Raw genomic sequence first — 21,370 nt, 5'->3', positions numbered from 1 at the left:
AATTAATTTTAGCTAGTAAACATTATAACGAGGAAGAGGCAAAAGAATATTTAGAAGTTATCGTAGCTGAAAGGTTAGAACAGGAACAAAAACTTGAAAATGAAAATAAACTAAAACAAGAGAGGGAAAAGGAAAAGTTCGCACTCGAAAAACTTCGTCTAGAAGTGGAATTATCCAGGATCAATCAAAATTTGGTTCAAAATAGTGATCAAGTCGTGCGTGCAAAATCATTAGATGAAATAGTTAGGATGGTTAGACTCTTAACAGTTAAAGTTCCTAGTAAGTCAGACGGATGGGACTATTTCTTTTCAAGCTTAGAAAAGGCATTTGTAAATGAAAATGTTAGTGATGAATTTAAACCAAAAGTGTTGCTTTGTTTATTAGGAGACAAAGTGTCTAATTTGTTAGTTAATATAGAAGAAAGCGAATTAAAAAATTATGAATCTTTGAAGAAAATAGTATTACAGGAATACGAACCTTCGCCGAAATTGTGTTTAGAAAATTTTCGCAAAGCTAAACGTAACAACGATGAAACATTTTCTCAATTTGCATCTCGGTTAACATCCATGTGGGTGTATTATTGCAAATCAAGGGGTGCTAGTGATTTTGAGACTGTAAATCAACTCATTGTAGCAGATAAAATGTTCCAAACATTGGATTCCGAAACGGCAACCCATATAGGGGTGCTACAGGGGGAAAGTTGGTTTAAGCCAAAGGAAATGGGTAAACGTTGTGATGTATTCTATGCATCCAAGGGTAAATCCTATGACGGGTCAGTGAGAGCCAAAAGAAATGATTATGATGAAAGAGGTTTTCAGGGTAATTGGGGAAAACAACAGTTTAATGAAAAGAAGATGGATAATAGTAATTTTTGCCCTAAGAAAAATTTTGAAAAATCAAAAATCACAGAAGTTAGAAAGCTAACTTGTTACACTTGTGGCTCCGATAAACATTTTAGACGAGATTGTCCGAAAATTAAGGGAGCAGACTATAAAAAGATTAAGGTAAACAAGGTTTCCGCTGAGGGTGCAGAAGCAGAATCAAAAGGGGAAACAGTAGCTGCTAGGGTGGATTTACTCAGTAGAGTAATTCCTAGGCATGCTATTGAAGACAAACTTTGTAAATTGGCAAAGGTATCTGTCAGTGTAGCTGGGAAACTAGCCGAAGCATTAGTGGATTCTGGCACGGAAATTACAGTTGTCAAAAGGGACTTAGTTCCTGAAGTTTCAGTCGAAGGTGCTTCTACAATATATTTGAAGGGTATTTTTGGTCCGGCGGTTAAATGTCCTTTAGTGTACGTTCCGTTAAGTCTTGCTACTGGTGGCCAAGTTAATGTGGTGCATCAGCAAGTTTTATGTGCTTTAGCAGATGTTTTGGTAGAGGATGTGTTGCTTCCACCGGATATTCTAAACATGTTGGGAGGGGCCCGGAGTGAAGGAAATTCACTGGCTCAGAACTCTCAGGAATTGAGGGGTGATCTGCAGGAGAAAGCACAGGATAGCATTATCTTTGAGAAAACTCAAAGTGAAATTACTTCATGTGGGAATGAAGTGGGAACGGTTAATAATAAGGATGAGAAAGTAACCACTGAGACGGTTAAGGGAAGCATGGTCGCTGATACTTTTCGCTCTGAGCAGGAACAGTGTGTCGAATTAGCAACGGCTTGGAAGCATGCTAAAGAAGGCAAAAGTAACTACTATGAGGTAGACGGTTATCTGTTTCACAGAGACAAAATACTCGGGGAGAGTATTGGGCAACTGGTAATTCCAAAGTGTAGACGCGGTGAGGTACTCAGACTTGCTCATACCTCAGTGTTTAGTTGTCATATGGGTTCTAAAAAGACTCTAGAACGAATCAAGTACTCTTTCTTCTGGGAAGGTATGCGGACGGATGTCAAAAAATTTTGCGACTCATGTAAAGAGTGTCAACTCACTCAGACTGTTAAAACTAGTGACAGAACGCCAATTACGCCTGTCGTGAGGCCTGAATTACCATTTCAGGTAGTGAATGTAGACCTGATAGGTCCAATTGATCCTCCTAGTGCGAAAGGACATAAATACATATTATGTTTGGTGGATTAACATACTAGGTGGGGCGAAGCCATACCGTTGACTAGTCTGAATGCTAAGGCAACATGTGAAGCTTTGTTAAGTATATTTTCAAGGACAGGTATTCCTAATGTTATCGCGTCTGATAACGGGACCAATTTCACGGCAGAACTGACTAAAGAGTTTGAAAAACGAATAGGGAGCAGTCCAAGATTCTCTACCCCTGGATATCCACAATCAAATGGGTTGGTGGAGAGGTTTAATAGAACTTTAAAAAACATGTTGCATAATGTAGTCAGGGAAGAAGGTAGGGGATGGCATTTACAAATTCCTTATGTGCTGTGGGCGTACAGAGAAATACCTCATTCAACTACAGGTGTGTCGCCATTTCAGTTACTCTATGGTAGACCACCACAAGGTCCTTTGTCTATCCTAAAATCTACTTGGACAGGAAAATTTAATAATATACAATTAAATAGTACTTCCGTTTCCAAATACCTGGAAAATTTAAAATCAAAACTAGAGAAGGCTGCAGAGCAGGCTAAGCTTGTTTCAGCAGTACAACAGGAAAATGCGGCGTATTATCACAATTTAAGATCGTCTAACCGAGTGTACAAAGTCGGAGATCAGGTGATAGTATTAATACCTGATTCGACTAATAAATTATTTGCCAGATGGCAAGGTCTTGCAACTATCGTTGAGAAACGTAATCCCCATTCTTTTTCAGTTAAAATGTCGGATGGTTCTACCAAGCACATTCATCAAAATAAGTTAAAACATTACATAGCTAGTTCTAACTCTATAAATGTCATTTTTGAGGAAGAAAAAGAATTCGGGCATGTTGAAACTTTACCAGCCGCTACCAAAGAATCTAAATTTTTCGAAATTCTTGATAATCTTGAAATTAAACATTTAGACAATTCTCAATCAGAAACTCTTAAAAATTTAATCGTGAAATTTAAACGCATCTTTACTAAACCCGTGCAACCAGCTGCGGTTGGCACTCATAAAATTGAACTATTGCCCAATACGGTACAGAAAAAGCCTCATTGTTATAGTGTTCCTATTGCATACAGAAAGGAAGTTGAACGTCAAGTTCAAGAACTTTTGGAATTAGACTTGATAGAACCTTCGGTATCCGAAATTGCTCATCCGATTGTTTGCGTTGCTAAAAAGGATTCTTCAATGAGAATGTGCATTGATTTTAGAGCATTAAATGCAGTCACCAAAGTTCCAGTCTTTCCCATGAAAGATTTGCAAGAACTGATATTCACTGCAGGGTCAGGCCATTGGTTAAGTAGCTTAGATCTTTTAAAGGAATATTGGCAAATAAAAATGGACGAGGAAAGTAAACGGTTGACGGCGTTTGCTACGCATAATGCTGTGTACCAGTGGAAGACCATGCCTTTCGGTCTGGCGGGAGCATCTGGTACTTTTCAACGTGAAATGAACCGTGCCTTGAAATCTCATTCAGAGTATGCGCAGGCGTACATGGATGATGTAGTCATTTATTCTAGATCTTTTAAAGAGCACCTGTTTCATTTAAAACTTATACTGACAGAATTAGATGAATTAGGATTTTCTGTACGGCTGGATAAATGTACTTTCGCCACCAAACAAATAAAATATTTAGGCCATATTATAGGTGGAGGTAGACATGGTCCGGATAAAGACAAAATTCTAGCAATACAGAAATTAGCTAGACCTACCACTAAAAAAGAGGTCAGGTCCGTATTAGGATTAATGGGATTTTACCGCACATATATACCAAAATTTGCGGAAATATCCACTCCACTCACGGAATTAACCAAAAAGAATAAGCCAAACAAGGTAGGTTGGGGGGAAGAAGAACAAAACTCGTTTGAGAAACTGAAAGAATTACTCTGTGAGGTAACTAGTCTTGCTACCCCTGATGCCAACTTGCCATTCCAGATACACTGTGATGCGTCTGATTATGGTGTAGGATGTTGTTTAACTCAGCAAGATGCTGACGGGTCTTACAAACCAATAGCTTTTGCCAGCCAAAGATTCAACGCTGCACAAAAGAACTGGGCAAGCATTGAGAAAGAGGCTTGGGCAGTGCTATATGGTCTGAATAAATTCGATAAGTGGATTTATGGTGCTAAGGTGGAGATCATATCTGATCACAATCCTCTTAAATATCTGAACCAAACCACTCCTAAAAGTCCAAAGCTAACACGTTGGGCTCTAGCTCTACAAAGGTGGAATCATTCCATCACACATAGACCTGGTGTACAGCATCGAGGTGCGGACGCTCTATCACGGCTGAAATAATTCATCACTTGTACAAAAAAAAAAGAGTTATGTCCGTATTTTTGATATTTGCATATGTATGAAACCAGTATGCATGTCATATTCGTTTTTATCTTTTTGAATTTATTTGTTTTTGTAAATATGTTATAGTGTTTTTGTATATTTATATATTATTCATGAATGTAATAAAATCAGCCACTGTGGGCTAATTTTATGCTTAGGTGGGGCGTGTACGACATGCCAATTTTGGCAACCCTTCTCACCCCTGAGAGTAACCCCAATTGCCTAACGGAAGTGGGGGAGGAGAAAGAAGGAGAGAGAGGGAGAACTGGCTGAGAGGCAGCAGAGGAAGGTCGCTCTGCTAGATCGTGATGTTGTTTCTTGTAATATTTTCATAATTTTGTGTCGTAATCTGTGCTGTGTCCCTTATGAACCTGTGAATAAAAATTTTGGGACTAAAAAGGTGTGATCACTGTCTCTAGCGCTCATACAAAAGAAACCCCTCGCCAAAGAAAGGGTTTTTACAAGCATCTTTGAGTTCAGTTAGTGCGTAAGAATTGTGCTTCTGTTCTAGAAATATTAAATAATCCAGAGCCAAAAATTTACTGGATTAGAGTTTAAGGAACATTGAGGCCATTGACCTTCAAGCCTTGATTCATTATTCGATTTTTACCAAAAGTACCTTCAATGAATTTGTAAATTAGGTTTGGACCCTATCCTGCACGATGATTATTACAGAAAAGCATCTCTTACCTGCAAGATCGGCAAAACATGTTCATTCAAAAGAGTGAGAAATAGTCCAGACACTGAAAATAACCAGCTAGACACTCAGTAACATTTTCCAAAGAACGTGCCAGCAACGCACATTGCAATGAAGCTATGTCAAATCGTCACATATGGTTAATGCAGAGGTTTGTACTCATGGAGATTCAACTTAGCCCATTTGTGAATATTTTGAGTGGTGATGTACCCATGCAGGGCAAAGTAAACTCCGCCAATTAACAAGACTTTAAATACCCATCGTGGTTCTTGTTAAATTTTTGCCAGTGATCAAGTGGTAAATCATTTTCTTTGTCAATATCTGGAGGTAATAACTGCTGCTAAAATTTTAATTCATTTCTAATTTAAAAATCCTTACAATTAGAAATTTAAAGGATATGTCGGATGGATGATTCCAATATCTTATCACTTAACGTGTACTCCTTGTAGATGACCAAGTTCTCTGTCAAAGATAACCAGTCATTTTGCAAACGTTTGTCCAAGGGACCAGTTTCTTCGAAATATTGGGAAAACTTCAATATTCTAGGACATGAAATGAATGACTACCACAAATAAGTGGACATGATTGAAATGGATGGGGAGAATTATGTTCTTAACTCCAAAAATTGGAAATCGTTGTTTTTAACCTTAGATGCCAATTCTTTCAAGAAGAAACAAAATATGAAATATCGTGGTCAAATCGAAAGTAGAGAAAAATATAGAATCGAATTAGTGTCGCATGATTTTCTGCAATTCCAAAGAAATCATCTGGTCATTCTAACTTCAGTTGTAATGATCTGGGAGTAAACTGTCTTATATAATAAAGATTAGAAGAATAATTTCGATGTCTCTACGCTTTATTTCATCATGTAGGAAGTTTCCAAGGAGAATATATTATAATTCTAAAAAAGTCACACTCAAGTTATTGATGAATTTTGACGCTTCACAAATTTTTAAACAGACGAAACCATTTTTAGAATATGGCTATCGCTCGATCCCTAAGCTACCAAACGTTAGACAAAATCCGTCAACGTGAAATCTGTTCGTCTGTATGCATGTAAACAAGATAGCTCTCTTTGGGTTTGTGACACTTTACAGATATGATTTTATCATTAGAATCTATATGAAATTTCTAACTAAAACCGGCAGTTTCTGTATATGCATATTTGTAACACAACTACTCAAAAACTGAATTAAATTTTTAATGCAATCTTTGCATATCTAGTTCAGATTTTAGACCTAGTCAGTCGAAAGAAAGATGCAGCCATTTCGAAACACAAAGCGCGTTAGTATTTCAGAAAGTGGAGAGGAGAACACTCCTGTGGATTTTCTTTCGAATACGTCTGAAAACAGAAAACTGATTCGAATTCTTAAATCGATTCTGAATATGTAGCAATGAAAAAAACCAAATGTAAATAAAGGGGGGAAATTTAATGACGAACTTGTTGTTATGCAGTGTTTGCCGCAAGATAATCCAAATGATTTTAAAAGAAGCTTAGATTTTCATTTTTGATACTCGTAACTATTTAATACTAAAAAAGTTATTTGTTTCATGACCATCAAAATTCATTACTACAATAGATAGTATCATCTATTTTTAAAAATATATACTCCTTGCTTAAGAGGAAAAACCTACCCCTAGTAATAATACAAGTGCGATCTCTACAAGACAGGTCATTTGATCTAGAAGTACCAAATTTGGCAGATATAATTTAAAGGTTGGGCATGTGCAGTTTGGAGCAATTTTTGAAAGTTGTTAAATTATTTAACTAAAATGAATCCACGATATTGCACAAAAGGAATTTTTGCACTATTTTAAAATTGTCTTTTTAATAATAAAAATTTAGTTTTTATGTAAATTTTTTCTGAATTTCGACAATTTTTTAAAATTATTTTTTTGCATTAATTGCTGAAATGAAATAAAATCTATTTCGATTGTTTTATCAATTATTTAATAATGTGATTTTCTCCTAGAAAAAATATTCTACTTATTATCTGTGTAATTTGAGTGAGAAATCAGAAAATGAAATTACTTTACTGCAAAAGATATCATATCGTTTTGAAGCAGACACTTCAGATTTTTCAGGAAGTTGAACGTCATGGAACTCGATTCCATTAAGAATATTCTTGTACACTATAAGAAAAACGGATGTCAGGTAATTTAATCTGTCATAATTTGATGCTTCAAAATGCTTAATTGGGAGACTCGTGAATATCAAGATATGATTTAATATAAAATAAATACACACAATATTCCCAGCTCGCCGCCGAAGGTTCAAGTAGTAAAAGAATGAGAATCAAATAAAAATCGTTTAAGTATAATTTTGCGCTTTAATCAAATCAGTTCAAATTTACATTTACAGATAGAAAGAAAGAATTCCAATGAATATACATAACATAAAACTTAGATGAAAAATCAATATCCTTCTGAATTTATTCGCTCATTTTGTTTTGATTCAGTTCATTCACTCGAGATCGAATTATGATTGGTTTTTTCTTCTTTTCATGTGTACACCTTTAAAATTTTTCTATTTATATATCAGTCCATCCTGATCGAAAATTACAGCTTATTTTTCGAACACTAACAATATTGCGCATTCATTATATATGCTTTTAACAGAATCTTCATTTTTCAACACCTCTGAAGTGATGCATATTGGAATCATGTTTTTCAATTTGATCTTTTATTTCTTATGTTTGAGCCTCACCGTTTCATTTCCGTCTATACAATCCTACAGTGTCCTGCAACAACTCTTAAAGTTTGCACCATGAATCCTGGATAGCTCTGCATTCTTTCATAAACAACTGCGACTGGAAGGAATAAAATACATGCGGTGATAAATATGCAGGTCTGTTTTTTCTTTTGCTTAAATTCCAATGAATTCTTTCCTCTCAAATATGTCCGCTCTGAAAAATTGCATTTTAATGCCAACAGCCGATAATGAATATAAAAGGAAGATGCCCGCTCATTTACATTAAATATTTTAACTTGAATCAAAAATTAGAAATAAGTGTCGATTCTTAATAATAACCTTAACAAAGACTAACCATTGAATCGTAAAAGTCTTACAAACAGTATATTGTTACAAATATGTAATGTTGTTTCCCAGCACGAATAGTAATAAGAAAGAGCGTTTTACGATCAGCCTTGTTGGGTGCAGATCGGGTACCGCGTCAGTGATCTCACAGCTTGGGACAAGATAAATAATGCTGGAAACTTCGAGAATTTTAACAATCCAGCCAATAGGAACTGAGATACGCCTAGAACCTTCTCGACCCGTCTCCCGGGAGCTATAAAAGGCCGACAGTCTAAAGCTGCAATGAAGCGTAGTTGGAGTAGTAGACAAGTAATGAGTCTTCGCGAAGCAACTTTGTGTGGTGCCCAAGCTAGTGCTGAACTGAGCTGTGTGCCGAGTCATGTTGTCTATTGTGGAAGCAGCATCGAGTCCTGTGTGGAGTAGCCAGTCGTATAGTAGTGAGTCGGCAATTGGTCATAGCTAAAGCGAGGAGACAGTGGAGAAGTTCGGCCGTTTGGAGAGCGTAGAGCGAAGCTCCGAGAATCCCCACTCCTGCTAAATTCTGTCTGGCAGCTTTGTGTGCTGTGGTCGATTACTACTTGTGGGCTACTGTTTGCTGTGGTGAGTTGTCCTGTATTCGTCTCCGCTGTGTATATTTGTCGTCTTTGTGTTCGTGTTAAATAAACCTTGTGGTTCTTTTCTAGTAAAAGACCGTTTATTTCTGCATCGACCATCAAATCTAGAAGAACCCCCCGTGACGGAAGAAGTGAATCCGTAACAATATTACACTCATGTCATTAAATTAAGGATAATGCAAGTTCAGGAAAAGAAAGAGTTAGAAGCAAAACAAATGTGACTTATTTGTAAAGCCTATTTATTAAACAAAAGGTAAAGAACAAAAAAGAATGCTATATGTTTGATATCATTAATAAAAATTTCGTTTTTTTTGCTCCCTGAAGCAAATTACAAAAACCAATATTACATGGTTGGTATGATGGTTAATACATAGAATGCCTCCCAGACGATGCAATACAGTGCGTACAACGCCTAGGCATGCTGAGTATCAAATTATCGATCTGGTCTTGTGGAATATTACACCACTTATCAAGCAATGCTCTCCGAAGTTCCGGTAGGCATGTAGGTGGTGGTTGACGGGCTGCAACTCGTCGGCCAAGCATGTCCCACACATGCTCTACTGGATTCAAGTCCGGTGAGAATGCTGGCCAGTCCATACGGGTGATATTCTCCAATCGAAGGTATTTACGATGTTTGCACGGTGAGGACGGCGTTGTCATCCATAAACACGAATTCTGCGCTCATGGTGCCCCGAAACAAACGTACATGTTGTTCCAGAATAGCGTCCTGATAGATTTGGCCTGTCATGGTTCCAATTTGAACATGCAGATCAGTTCTAGAACCTAAAATAATTCCTCCCCAAACGAGCAATCCTGCACCACCGTAACGGTGTCGTTCAATATTGTTCTCTTGGTGGTAACGGGTACCTAACGATCTTCATATGAAAGTCCAGCAAGAATCAGACGGCAAGCTAAACCTGGACTCGTCGGAAAACATCACACAAGCACACTGTTGCGGTGTCCACAATGCATGCTCTCTACTCCAGGCTAACCGCAGGCGACTGTGAGTTGCAGTAAGTGGAACGCATCTGACAAGCCTACGAGCATATAGATCAATCTGCCCTAAGCGTCTGTACACGGTCTGCCTTGAAACTGTCGTACCAGTGGCTGATGAGAGCTGACGAGACAGGTCTGCCAAATACTGGTCCTTATTAGGCGTTGTAACTCGGGGGCGACCTGTGCTGTAACGTCTATTCACATTACCATCATCTTGGAGTTGTTTCCAAATCCTGGAGATGACACTCTGGGCGATTCCAAGTTCCTCGGATACATCCAGCTGGGTACGCCCACATTCCAGACGGCCGATAATTCTACTAATTAAAAAATCATCCAAATGCGTCCTTTGTGTCATAATTATGCGGTTATTGCACTGAAAGGCTTATAAAGCGCTTGCGAACAATTTTACTTCTTTGCCTGTATTCCTTATACATCACTCTCTTGTCATTGTGACGTACTATCGATGTCATCCTGCAATTCGCATACGATATTTGAAGATGTGTGTAGTCATTTTACGGTTGATATATGTATTTTAGAGTTCGATTTCCGCGTGACTCTGAATTATCCTTAATTTATGGACATGAGTGTAAATGATTTGGAACTGTTCTCGATGCTTTTGTTTCGCCCCTTTTCCTCATTTAGGAACAATTATCTGATTACATCTTTCTTGCAAATCTTTTCCCTGTGCCTATTAAACTTTTTTGAAATTGGAACTTGGACGCCTGGATATTTCAAGGATTTAAAATAGTAGAATTTATTAATTGTAGACAATATTATTGAAACAATAAAAGGTAACCTTTACAGTGAAATGAAAAATGAAGTTGAATCAGTCAAATATTGAATACAGAAATCTTCTTTATGCATTTAAACAAAGCAGATACCGGCAAACGAAAATCGATTAGATGAGTATGCGCATATTAATAATTTTTGAAAACATTTATTAAACAGTTTGATGCACGAGCGAATGAGAAGAATAGATATTATCTAAGAACTAAACATTTAAAAAATGAAAATTGTATCATTTTTGAGAGCATATCACAAACATGCGAATAAAAGGTGTAAAAAAGCTTATTTTGCAATATTATATATGTTGAGAAATTCAATGTCTAAAAAAATGCCTAGAACAAACAAACAACAACAAAAAAAATGTAAATATATTTTTGCGTTATTAAAACAAATGACAAATATTTATAAGTCAACCCTCTCTACAATGCAAAGCTGCAAGATAATTCATTCCTTTAAACTCAGTACCCGATATTTTTAAAACATTATTTCATTTTTTTTATTTTGAGCCTATATATAACAAAGAAAAGTGCTACAATGAAAATTCTGATTTTTTTTAAAAATGCTTTCTTATATACAAAGAGTACAAGAAAGCAAAAAATATACAAGGGAAAAAAAAAAAAAAAAAACTCGAGTTGTCGAATCAAGCTCAAAAGTATTTTAAGCTAAACGGTTGAAAGTAGGTCTATAGTCGCTATTTACACTAAATTTTTTAGATTTCTACAAAGTTTGAACGAAATCCATACAGAGAAGATTTGTATGCTTGTCCATGTGCAAACGAATATGATAAGTACAAAAAGTAAAGAACTATGGATGAGTACCGTTTAAGAACACTCAAATTTTTAACCATACCTGCTTTTAATCATACTATGTCGGTTCGCACGTAAATTCGATAACTCAAAAGCGTAAATAAATTAAATCTTGTATAATAGCTAGTTACTGTGTCAAATTTTGGTTTCAGTCAGTCGATTAAGAAAAAGTTTCGAAAAGGCTACAGAAAATAATACTAAAAAAAAAAAAAAAAAAAAAAAAAAAGACATTTTCTCACGATTTAGCAAAATGCAGGGGCAAGTTTTATTTATTTAAAGAATTCAAATCAAAACAATGCGTAATTTTATTAAATTATGTGAATGTTACAATATTTACTTTCGTTTTTTTTAATTTAAAAAAAGAAATAGAATTATTAAAATGACGCATTTTGCAAATATTTATTGAATTGCTTGCATTTATTAGTGGAGCTAAATCCTTTTACTTTTTTTTCAGGAAATTATTATTTTTAAATTCCCATTTCTAAAAATTTGACATATATAAACAAATTTTATTAGAAATATTTTCTAATTTCTATTTGTTTATGGCTTTAGAATGTAAAATCCATCAATACCCTGCGATATTTAAAAATTTATTACGGAAATTAATTCACGAGTTGTTTCAAAACTCCTGGGAAAACATTTTGATAAACAAATGCTATTGAACTCACACTTCAATAATAATTGAAATACGAATTCAGCTTTCACACACTTTTATTGAACTCGATTGGTCTCAATTCACAATCAGATTTCTCTCGTTTTGATGTGCTAGTTTACAAACTTTATTCACTTGCATGTTGTCAAAGGCAAAAAACTATTTTATTATTTTCAGAACTGAATGCTCATTTAATAGATTAATTAATTAAATTTTTATTACATCTGAATGACACCATCTGGTAATGAATTAAAAATTAAAGATCAGAAGAGAAGAAAATAATTAAAATACAAAATTATTTTTAGTACATTAATAAAAACGTATGTGTATTTTACGAATTTTTTTATTAAAATTATTTTAATTTTCAATTTAAATATTATATTCAATTAACTAGTGAAACATTTAACTAGTAAAAACTAAAATAAGCAAAACTATTTCTTTGGAAATGTCAGGTCTGCCAATAAATGCAATCCATCCTTCCTGTTTATTCTAAAAATTCAAGGAGAAGCAGACAAGCAAAATAAATGAAAAAATAAACTTATCTCAAATTTTTTTAATGGAATTTAAATTAGGAGCAGTAAAAGGTAGACGAAAATTTAGTCCAGTACAAAAAACAGCCGATATCTTTCAAATAAAAATCCATATTCGATTCTTTACAATTTTGCATTTAAACCCTTTTTTAAATGAAACTGCTAAATTCAAACAACTTTACACCTGATTAATTATTTTTCTAAATATAATCATCGGCCATCAATGATTTTACGAAAACTTGCGCAAGTTGCACAAAAAAACCCAATTCCGAAGATGTTAGGTTTTTTAAATACATAATTTGTGCATCTTATATGATGAATCTTCAAAAAAATCACTTTATCCATAGTCAGCTAATTAAGTCTCAGTATTTGTAGAAACTTCAACAGCGGAATTCTCATAGCCTATTCATATTTACAAGACATTTCTATTAACGCTTTGCATCAAGATCATCGAGTATAACAAAAAGAATATAAATGCTCCGAGTATTAGACATTCGTGAGCTAGACATAAACAATCAGTGCGTTTATGTCTTTTCGAATATGATACAAAAAATGTCACGACCCAGAAAATTCTTTACCATTATTAAACGACAAGCAGCAAATACAGATGGTCTAAATTATGGGAACACCACAAACGAATTATTAATCTTTATTAATAAAGCGAAGAGGATCTTTTGCATGCAATACAGCTTAAATGCTGAATAGTGTTTAGAGGAATACTGTACCACTCTTCATGGAGATATTGTGAAAGTTTCGGGAGATATATCGATAGAGGATTTCGATTCCAGATTGAAGAATCTAAAATAGATCAAAATGGTTCGATTATATCGAAGTCGGGGGACTGTGCGGCCAAGGTAGATGTTTTACCCCATAATGGTGTTCATCCAACCACGACTGGACAAGTCCCGCTGCATAATCATCCTGGAAAATTCCATTTTCTAGAGGAAACGAAGATTGTATCACACGATGAATCTGGCCAGCTAACACTTCTCTATATTTCTCCCCAGCGATCATTTCTTTCAGGATTACGATTGAGCCACCAGAAACCCACGACACGACTACCCATACCATTACAGATCTACCTCCATGCAAGGTAGTTGGAAGGATAGAATCACAATCATACGTTTGTGCAGGTGTCCTCTAAACAAGTACCGTCCCTGTTGTGCGGAAAAGTGTGACAGACGATTCGTTTGACCATATATTTAATTGCTTTCCAGATATCAGGTTTTCTGCAGACGATGTTTGGCATTGACATTGCTGTGATGTACATGTTATGTTAAATAAAAGTAACACTGGAGAATCCAGATGCTGATTGAGACAATTTTGCATGCCGTTTTGTTTTCCTTTTAAGCATTACAATCCGCCTCATGTACTCAGCTTTTCTTTCCTTATACTATTTTGCTTTGCTGAGCGTGTTTAGCCACGTTGTGAGTACGTTATCACGGCTCTAGAAATGCCTAAAAGCTCGGATATTTCGGTCGCATTTGCATTAACTATCCGAGCTCCTACAGTTTGGTCTCTTTGAAAATCTATGAGGTTTGACATTTTAAGCCTTTGACAAAAATCCAAGAAGTATACAATATAACTAAAGCTATCTTTCACAAGTGTTTCCTTTATTTTGATAACCACTGGTAAATATTACGCCTCAGGCATTTATTAACACCGCTACGCCACTGGTCAGATACCATTCTCACTTATTTATTTGAAAAGGTTTTCCTCTAAAATCGAAATTCATCAAGACCAAATCTCTTTATTCTTCCTTTGAAACAAGAAACTGAATTATCCGATATTTCTATTTCAATAATTTTCATCGAATCCGTACCTTTTCCAAGTACTTCTTAAAATATCCCACCAGCTATAACGAGACCTCTAAGACAAATCAATATCCCATGATTATCGAAAAGAAATGAATATTTTTGACACTTAAGACATGGTAAAAGGTTTGTAAAAACAATCAATGACGATTTGAAATGAATAAATCTAGATTAATATTTCTGCCACGAAAAACAATTTAGATCACTCACAATTATTTTCATCACGCTAACAAAGGATGGGAAATCCAACTGAACACATGTAAAAACTCTGAAGGATTACAAATTTCAGAAAAAGAACATATCCATATGAAATTTCGAATACTAAATTTCTTACAAATAGTATAAGTGATAATTTAAATGTTCTCTGTAAAGTAATTGCTTGTTAAAGATGTTAATAAGTTTACCGAAATTTCAGATTTTTTAAGTTGGAACAAGGCTAATTTATTTACTAACAATTTAGTAAACAAAAAAATATTTAAAATATTACCCCTTTTTTTTTAATAAAAAAAAAGTTGCATGTATATACATCTTGGAAACTCAGAAATTATAATTCTTTAATAGAATTCTTCAAATCAAATTGAAAAACAGGAAGATTTACAGATATGAAATATGTCCAAATTTATGCTACTGTAAAAATGTCACATTCACATTCCAAAAGAAAAAGTAAAATATTCTTTGTAATACGCAAGAGAATTATGAATGAAAATGAAAACCATTCTTAATGAAATATAATCAAATGAGACAATCCTATATAGGGATAAAACAAAAGTAAATAAACATCCATAGGCCAAGAGCTATCTTTACATTTTAAATAATGTCCTTTCTTTAACAGAAAGGTAGTTGAAAATTTTAACTTCCACATTCATCAAATATGTAAAAAGAGAAAACCGGAAACTTCATTATAAGTGTTAGAACTTTTTTAACAAAATTCTTTGCTATTAATGATTATTTCAACTTTTTCAGAAGTATGATTGGCAAAGTTGCCTTCAAACCGTAAATCTACAATTGTGCATAAAGGGAATTAAAAAAGAAAAGGCATTTAATTAATGAAGATCCATGTACGATACTGCTCATGTTATGCTACATAAATAGTTAAAATTCACAATAAAAAAATTTAAATCATAGGCAATTGAGCAATGATGAAACTCCAAACCTTTCAGTTAACACATTATTAAAATCGAAATATAAGCTATAATAAGAAACATCAATGACACAATTTCTTTGCAAGTGCACTTTTAATGATTTAAAACTGCAGGAAATGTAAAACGGAAATTGAAAATTTTCATATTAAGTGGAATGTTTTGAAACTCCGATACAATTTCATGACATTTCACTAAGTATGAAAAAATTGCCCCCTTTTTTCCCTCTATTAAGAAAAAGAAAGTACAGCAATTTTTTTACGAAGAAAATTATTTCAGCTATATTTATAAAATTTGCATTAAATAGCAAATAATTAGTATCCTCAGTAATCTCAATGCATCCTGGAATTGCAAAATAATAATTTTGGAAAGAAAACTCGAATTAAAAATTCAAAAAGGCGAGTTATTGTCTTTTGTTAACTGCAATACTTCCAAAAAATTTTTCTCTTTAAGAATTTACTTTCGCTTACAATGTTTTCACACGCTCTCTGACTCATTTGAAAAGTTCAAGTGATATCAATCCACTAAATTATTGTATGTTATGCTGATGAGAACTGCTAACATTTTCTAGAATAGAACAGAAATTATCTTTGTAAATGAAATTCGAGCAGACCTATATTGAGTTAATTATATTACTGAACATCTCCCAATATTGTTTAATTTCAAGTGCTTCATCATAAAGAACTTTAACAAAATAAATAAAATCCTTGTAAATTTGCAACTGAAGTGACTTTTAGTCGGTTGTTATTCAGCACAGTCAGCAGAAAAAGGAGTTATATATGGAGCAAACAGGATATCAAATCTTGCAACTTTTGGCTTAGGAAAATATTCAGATATACAAGAAAATAGATATTTTGAAATACTCATTTAATTGATCTCAAAAAACCTAAAGAGAGAGAGAGAGAGAGAGAGAGAGAGAGACATTCAAAAGCACTTAACACGTTAGGTTATACTTTCATTACAAAAATTTGTAGCCTCAATGTATTTTAAGCTGTAATGTTAAGAATATAAGGGGGGGGGGGGGAAACATAAGACAAGTTTCTAAGGGTATCCATTTATTTTGAACATTACACATTAAAACAGACAAGCTGCAAATCTTTCAGCTTCATAAAAAATGACAATCATAAAATGCATAGTTTCTCATGAACAACTGTTTTAAATAGTACAATGATTTTTTCGACTTTTGTTATGAAAGCCCACTGAAGAAGCCAGTTAAGATTTTTTTGAGGGGGAGGGGGGGAGACAAGTGAAAATGATACGATTCTCCAACATAATATAAATTTATTTATTTAGGAGAAAAAAGGCACAATAATATAGGTTAGCAATTAAAATGTCAATAGTCAATAAATATAAGTAAGGGGTAATATCAAAGCTAAAAAAATATAAAAATGAACATTGAATTACAAATATTGTGGAATGCCAAAATTTAGACTTTTTTCTCAATGGCTTCATTCTTTGACAAGACTGCATTTTAAAGATGATATTCACAGGGTGAAACTTGTATTCTACATGTGAGATGGCGAGTATTAATTCAAATTTACATGGTACAAGAGCAGCACCTAAAATCATTTAAATACAACTCTTCATGCTAAAATCTTAGCATGAATTAAATACTTCTGTAAAACAGGTATTTTTCTTTGAACCTATTTTTACAATCAACAACTATGTTGCGATATCATGGATTCTTGGTCCTGAATACATTTGTAATGTTTAAAAACACTGTTTTTGTAAAGAAGATTTGATTTTGTACACCTCTTTTTTATTAACAATAAGAATCTTTTTTTCACGTCTATATAAAATTCTTTTTAAAGCCCACAGGCTTGCTCAACTCAAAATATAAGAAGAGTCTTGTATACAACATGAAATGCTTTAAATACAATGATATAAATTTTAAATACTCTGCGACGAAATCAGTTTGCGATCTATGCCTCATACAAGCAACCATCATATCTTTTGATATGCTCACATATTGGGTTGGCTGCCAAGAGGCTATCTACATTGAGTAGTGCTTAACTAAGATCTTCCATTATCAGTAGAAGAAAGATTCTGCATGGCACAAGGAGAAGATAGCTGCTTTTCAAAAGCTTTCAGTCATGCGTTCTGGATAATTCTGATAGGCACTGTGCTACTGTTCGAGCAGATTCAACGGGAGACATAGCTAAGTAGGCTAATTCTGGTTCAAAGCGCCGAACATACCTAAGGAATGAAGAAACATTAGAAAATGCCATCTTAAGAACAAAACTTCAATAATCATATACTGAAACCCACATTTTATTATATTAAATAAAAGTCAAGAAAGACTAATAATATATTTTCTTCTTAAATACTGAAAGTAAAGTAACTAACAATTCACAACTATAATCAAATAACATTAAAATACTCACGTCCTTGCTAAAGAACTATGTGTAACCAAGTTTCTGAGTATGAGGGCACTTGTCAAACGAATACTTTTGGTAAGCGCACTCTCTTTTTCTTCCTATGACAATAAATAAATAAAACTTAGTCCAGAAAATACTAGCATTGAATATATTTCAATTTTAAAAATGTACTTAAAAAGAAACGGACGAGTACGGATACAAATTAAAATTTTATTGATAAAAAATAACAAAGTTCTAACATTTAACACACAAAATCAAGTGCATTTCATTTTGGCCACCATTCCAGTTTAAAAACCGGTATAACAAATATGAGAGGAATTGAAAATAGCTGGATAATCATTAATTCACCAAGCATGCATACAAAAAAAAAAAAAAAAAAAAAAATTAAGAAATAAGAACGATATTCCTTAAAGAAATTTGTAAGAATTGTTCTCATTATTTACCAGTTTTTGAAATTTATTTCAACTACAAGCAGTTTTATGTAAACAAAAAAAATTTGTTAATTGTAAATTGTCATTTCTCTAAACAACAGGCAAACAAAGCATAATATTAGACGCCAGCCTAACATATTTTGACAAAAACGTTTCAGTTCTTCATGTCAGATTATTCTAATCTTTTACAATTTGTACTGAAAATCAGAAAATTTCATTTTTGAAAACATAAATATGTGAATAATACAGAATTCATAACTTACAGAAAGTTCTTTAGGATTGATATATTGAAGTGCATGCCTTCTTATAGCTAATAAAGCAGCATCAGGTGCATAACCAGGATGCGGAGGTGGCATTTGAGGCGGTGCTATGGACGTTTTGCCCTGCTGAGATAACTGTTTTCTCCTTAAAGCTTGGATGTGCAAAACCCTTTCATTACAATGCCAATCCTGAAAAGAAAAAGATTACATGATTGCATTAAAAATTCCCTTGTTTTCAATAAATCAACCAAATGTACATGACATTAAAACTAATAATTATAAATAAAATGTACAAATATACAGTACAGCACACATCATCAGAATAAAAAATAAATTTAGAGGTATACAATTTAAAACAGTTTCTAGCATTAGTTGAAAAAAGTTCATTATACTTCCTCACACTCTTTTTTGTAAATGCAAAATTCGAATCAAATAAAGGAATAATATTATACAGGGTGTTGCCGAATTCAACCAACAAATTCAGAGGGGTGATTGTAGGTATTAAGAATCACCATACAACATAGGGCCCCAGTTGACGTTAAGTGAGTAAAAATCGCAAAAACATAGGGAGTCGGATAACTGCTGGAAGCTGTAAAAAATTAATAAAAAAACAAATGGTATTTCAACTATTAATTTTTTTTAAATGTGAAAGCGCATTCTTAAGTTGTTTTTTATGTTGGTAACATGCGATCTGATGATCTAGGGGGTCGTAAATTACTGAAAACGATAAAGAAGTTTTGAACCCATATTTTCAAAAATATTAAAGCCTGAAGAAAAACAAAAGCTTGAAAATGTAAGGAATTTTATATTTTATAATTTGATATAAGCGTGTACTCTGAAAACTGGGAAGTTTTAAAAATATTCAAGGAAAACTAAAATAGGAACCAGAAAACATCGTTCCAACATCAGTACCGATGTTCGCAGAGAGTGTTTACTAATTCGAAAGATAAATTCAGAGCAAGGATGACAAACATTAAGTAGATGAAAAATTGCCAGAAAACACAGGGTCGCAAGTATAACGTTTATTCAGTGAAAATCGCAAAAACAGACGTCGAAAAGACAATGAGTCTAGCTAAGAGAATGGCCCTATGAATGCGAGGATTAGGAAAGAGTAATCGTTAAGAAGCCTTCTCGTATGTAAATTTTTCCTGCGTTCGAGAAAAATAAAACAGCGTACAAGTATTGATTAATGAGCACTGCAGAAATAATGGTTCATTCGCAAACAAAAAGTCAGTTTTCACGAATGCAACTAAAATGTGCTGGAGCTCCACCATGCATTAACCAAATGTTCTGGCATGCAATTGTCGGTGTTCTATAGAGTAAATCCGGGGGAATGTGCTGCAAGAAAACAAGCCGCTGAGGCATTCGGGCAGAAGATACTATCCCCATAGATGACTCGACCCAGATGTTAATATAAAACTTGTGTCGTACGTTCGATGAGATAGTGATGTGGGGATTTTCGAATGACCAAATATTCGTATTGTGCGTGTGAAGACACACTCTCTCGCAAAGCAAGCTTCATCTAAGAATAAAACTCTAGCAGAAAAGTGTGCATCTTCCTGTGTGGCATCAAGCATCCGGTGTGCGAACTCCATCTGATTTGCGATTTTCATTGACAAACGTTGCCTGCGGCCCTATGTTTTCTAGTAATTTTTCATCTACTTAATGCTTATTATCCTTGTTCTGAATTTATGAGGGGTGATCCAAAAAAAAAGTTTACAAGGCAAAGGAAAAATGCTTTATTAACTATAGACACAAGATACAAATGATAATTAAAGAGATATATGTGGCAGTCGTTTCTCTACATGATCACCAAACCTGTTGTGGCATTTATCACACCACTGGACCAGTTTGTTTAACCCGTCTTGGTAATAATCAGGCCCCCAGCTATTGAAGCCCTAATAATCAGGTCCCTAGTTCTCGACACCTTTTTGAGCATCACCGTCTTATATGAACCTTGTTTCGGATAAGTGTTTCTTCAATGCCGGGAAAAGGAAATAGTCACTGGGAGCCAAATTGGGGCTGTATGGGGGGAGGGGGGCTCCAGACCTCCTGTCTAAACGTTTCCAGCAATCACTGAGTCTGGCGAGCTGTATGGGACCTGGCATTATCATGCAGGAGACTGACACGTTTCGTCAGCAATCCAGGAGATTTGCGTCGGATGGCTTCATGCAATTTTGTTAAGGTAACACAATAACGGTTGCAATTAATGCGAGACCACTTCTCTAGACGTCTTGTCATTACTATCGCTGTTTCAGGTCACAGTACTAACACTATCTGCTTGAACGACCGGTCTAAGACGACTAGGGCCATCTGTCACCACTCTGGTTAACAATATTCCTATTCATAATTTCTATTTTTCAAATAATGCTGCTTGTAAACTTTTTTTGGATCGCCCCTCGTATCTTTCGAATATGACAACGCTCTCTGCGCACATCGTTGCTGATGTTGAAGCGATGTTTCCTGATTCCCATTTTAGTTTTTCTGGAATATCTTTAAAACTCCCCAGTTTTCACACTAAACGCTTATATTAAATTATAGAAGATATAATTCCTTACATTTTCAAGCCTTTATTTTTCTTAAAGTTTTAATATTTTTGCAAACATGGGTTCTTAACTACTTTTCCGTTTTCAGTAATTTACGACCTCCTAGATCATCAAATCTGCATGTTAACCAACATGAAAAACAACTTTTGAGAATGTGCTTTCACTTTAAAAAAATCATAGTTGAAACACCATTTCTTATTTTTTATTGTTTACACTAGTTTTCTGATTCCTATATATTTGCGATTTTTATCTACTAAACGTCGTTTGGGACTTCGTGTTGTATGGCGATTCTTTATCTT

The 21,370-nt window shown here is 34.2% G+C and overlaps 1 protein-coding gene across 2 annotated transcripts in view; it reads right to left on the bottom strand.

Annotated features, from left to right (window-relative positions):
* Window positions 1–15,318: 15,318 nt before the first annotated feature.
* LOC129960249 (AT-rich interactive domain-containing protein 2-like) overlaps window positions 15,319–21,370 on the bottom strand; it is a 107,968-nt gene continuing 101,916 nt past the window's right edge. Inside the window, exons 18-20 of one of the 2 annotated variants that reach the window (XM_056073522.1) lie at window positions 18,529–18,714; window positions 17,841–17,932; window positions 15,319–17,652 (exon numbers count right to left, since the gene is read on the bottom strand). In XM_056073522.1, the coding sequence (XP_055929497.1) occupies window positions 17,544–17,652; window positions 17,841–17,932; window positions 18,529–18,714 (387 nt within the window). In that variant the 3' untranslated portion in view covers window positions 15,319–17,543. The remainder of the gene's footprint in view (window positions 17,653–17,840; window positions 17,933–18,528; window positions 18,715–21,370) is intronic. The other variant, XM_056073521.1, reaches the window with a different exon arrangement.

This window comes from Argiope bruennichi, chromosome X2 (assembly GCF_947563725.1).
Source record: "Argiope bruennichi chromosome X2, qqArgBrue1.1, whole genome shotgun sequence".
Taxonomy (NCBI): domain Eukaryota; kingdom Metazoa; phylum Arthropoda; class Arachnida; order Araneae; family Araneidae; genus Argiope; species Argiope bruennichi.
This window is presented reverse-complemented; position numbering and strand designations above follow the sequence as displayed.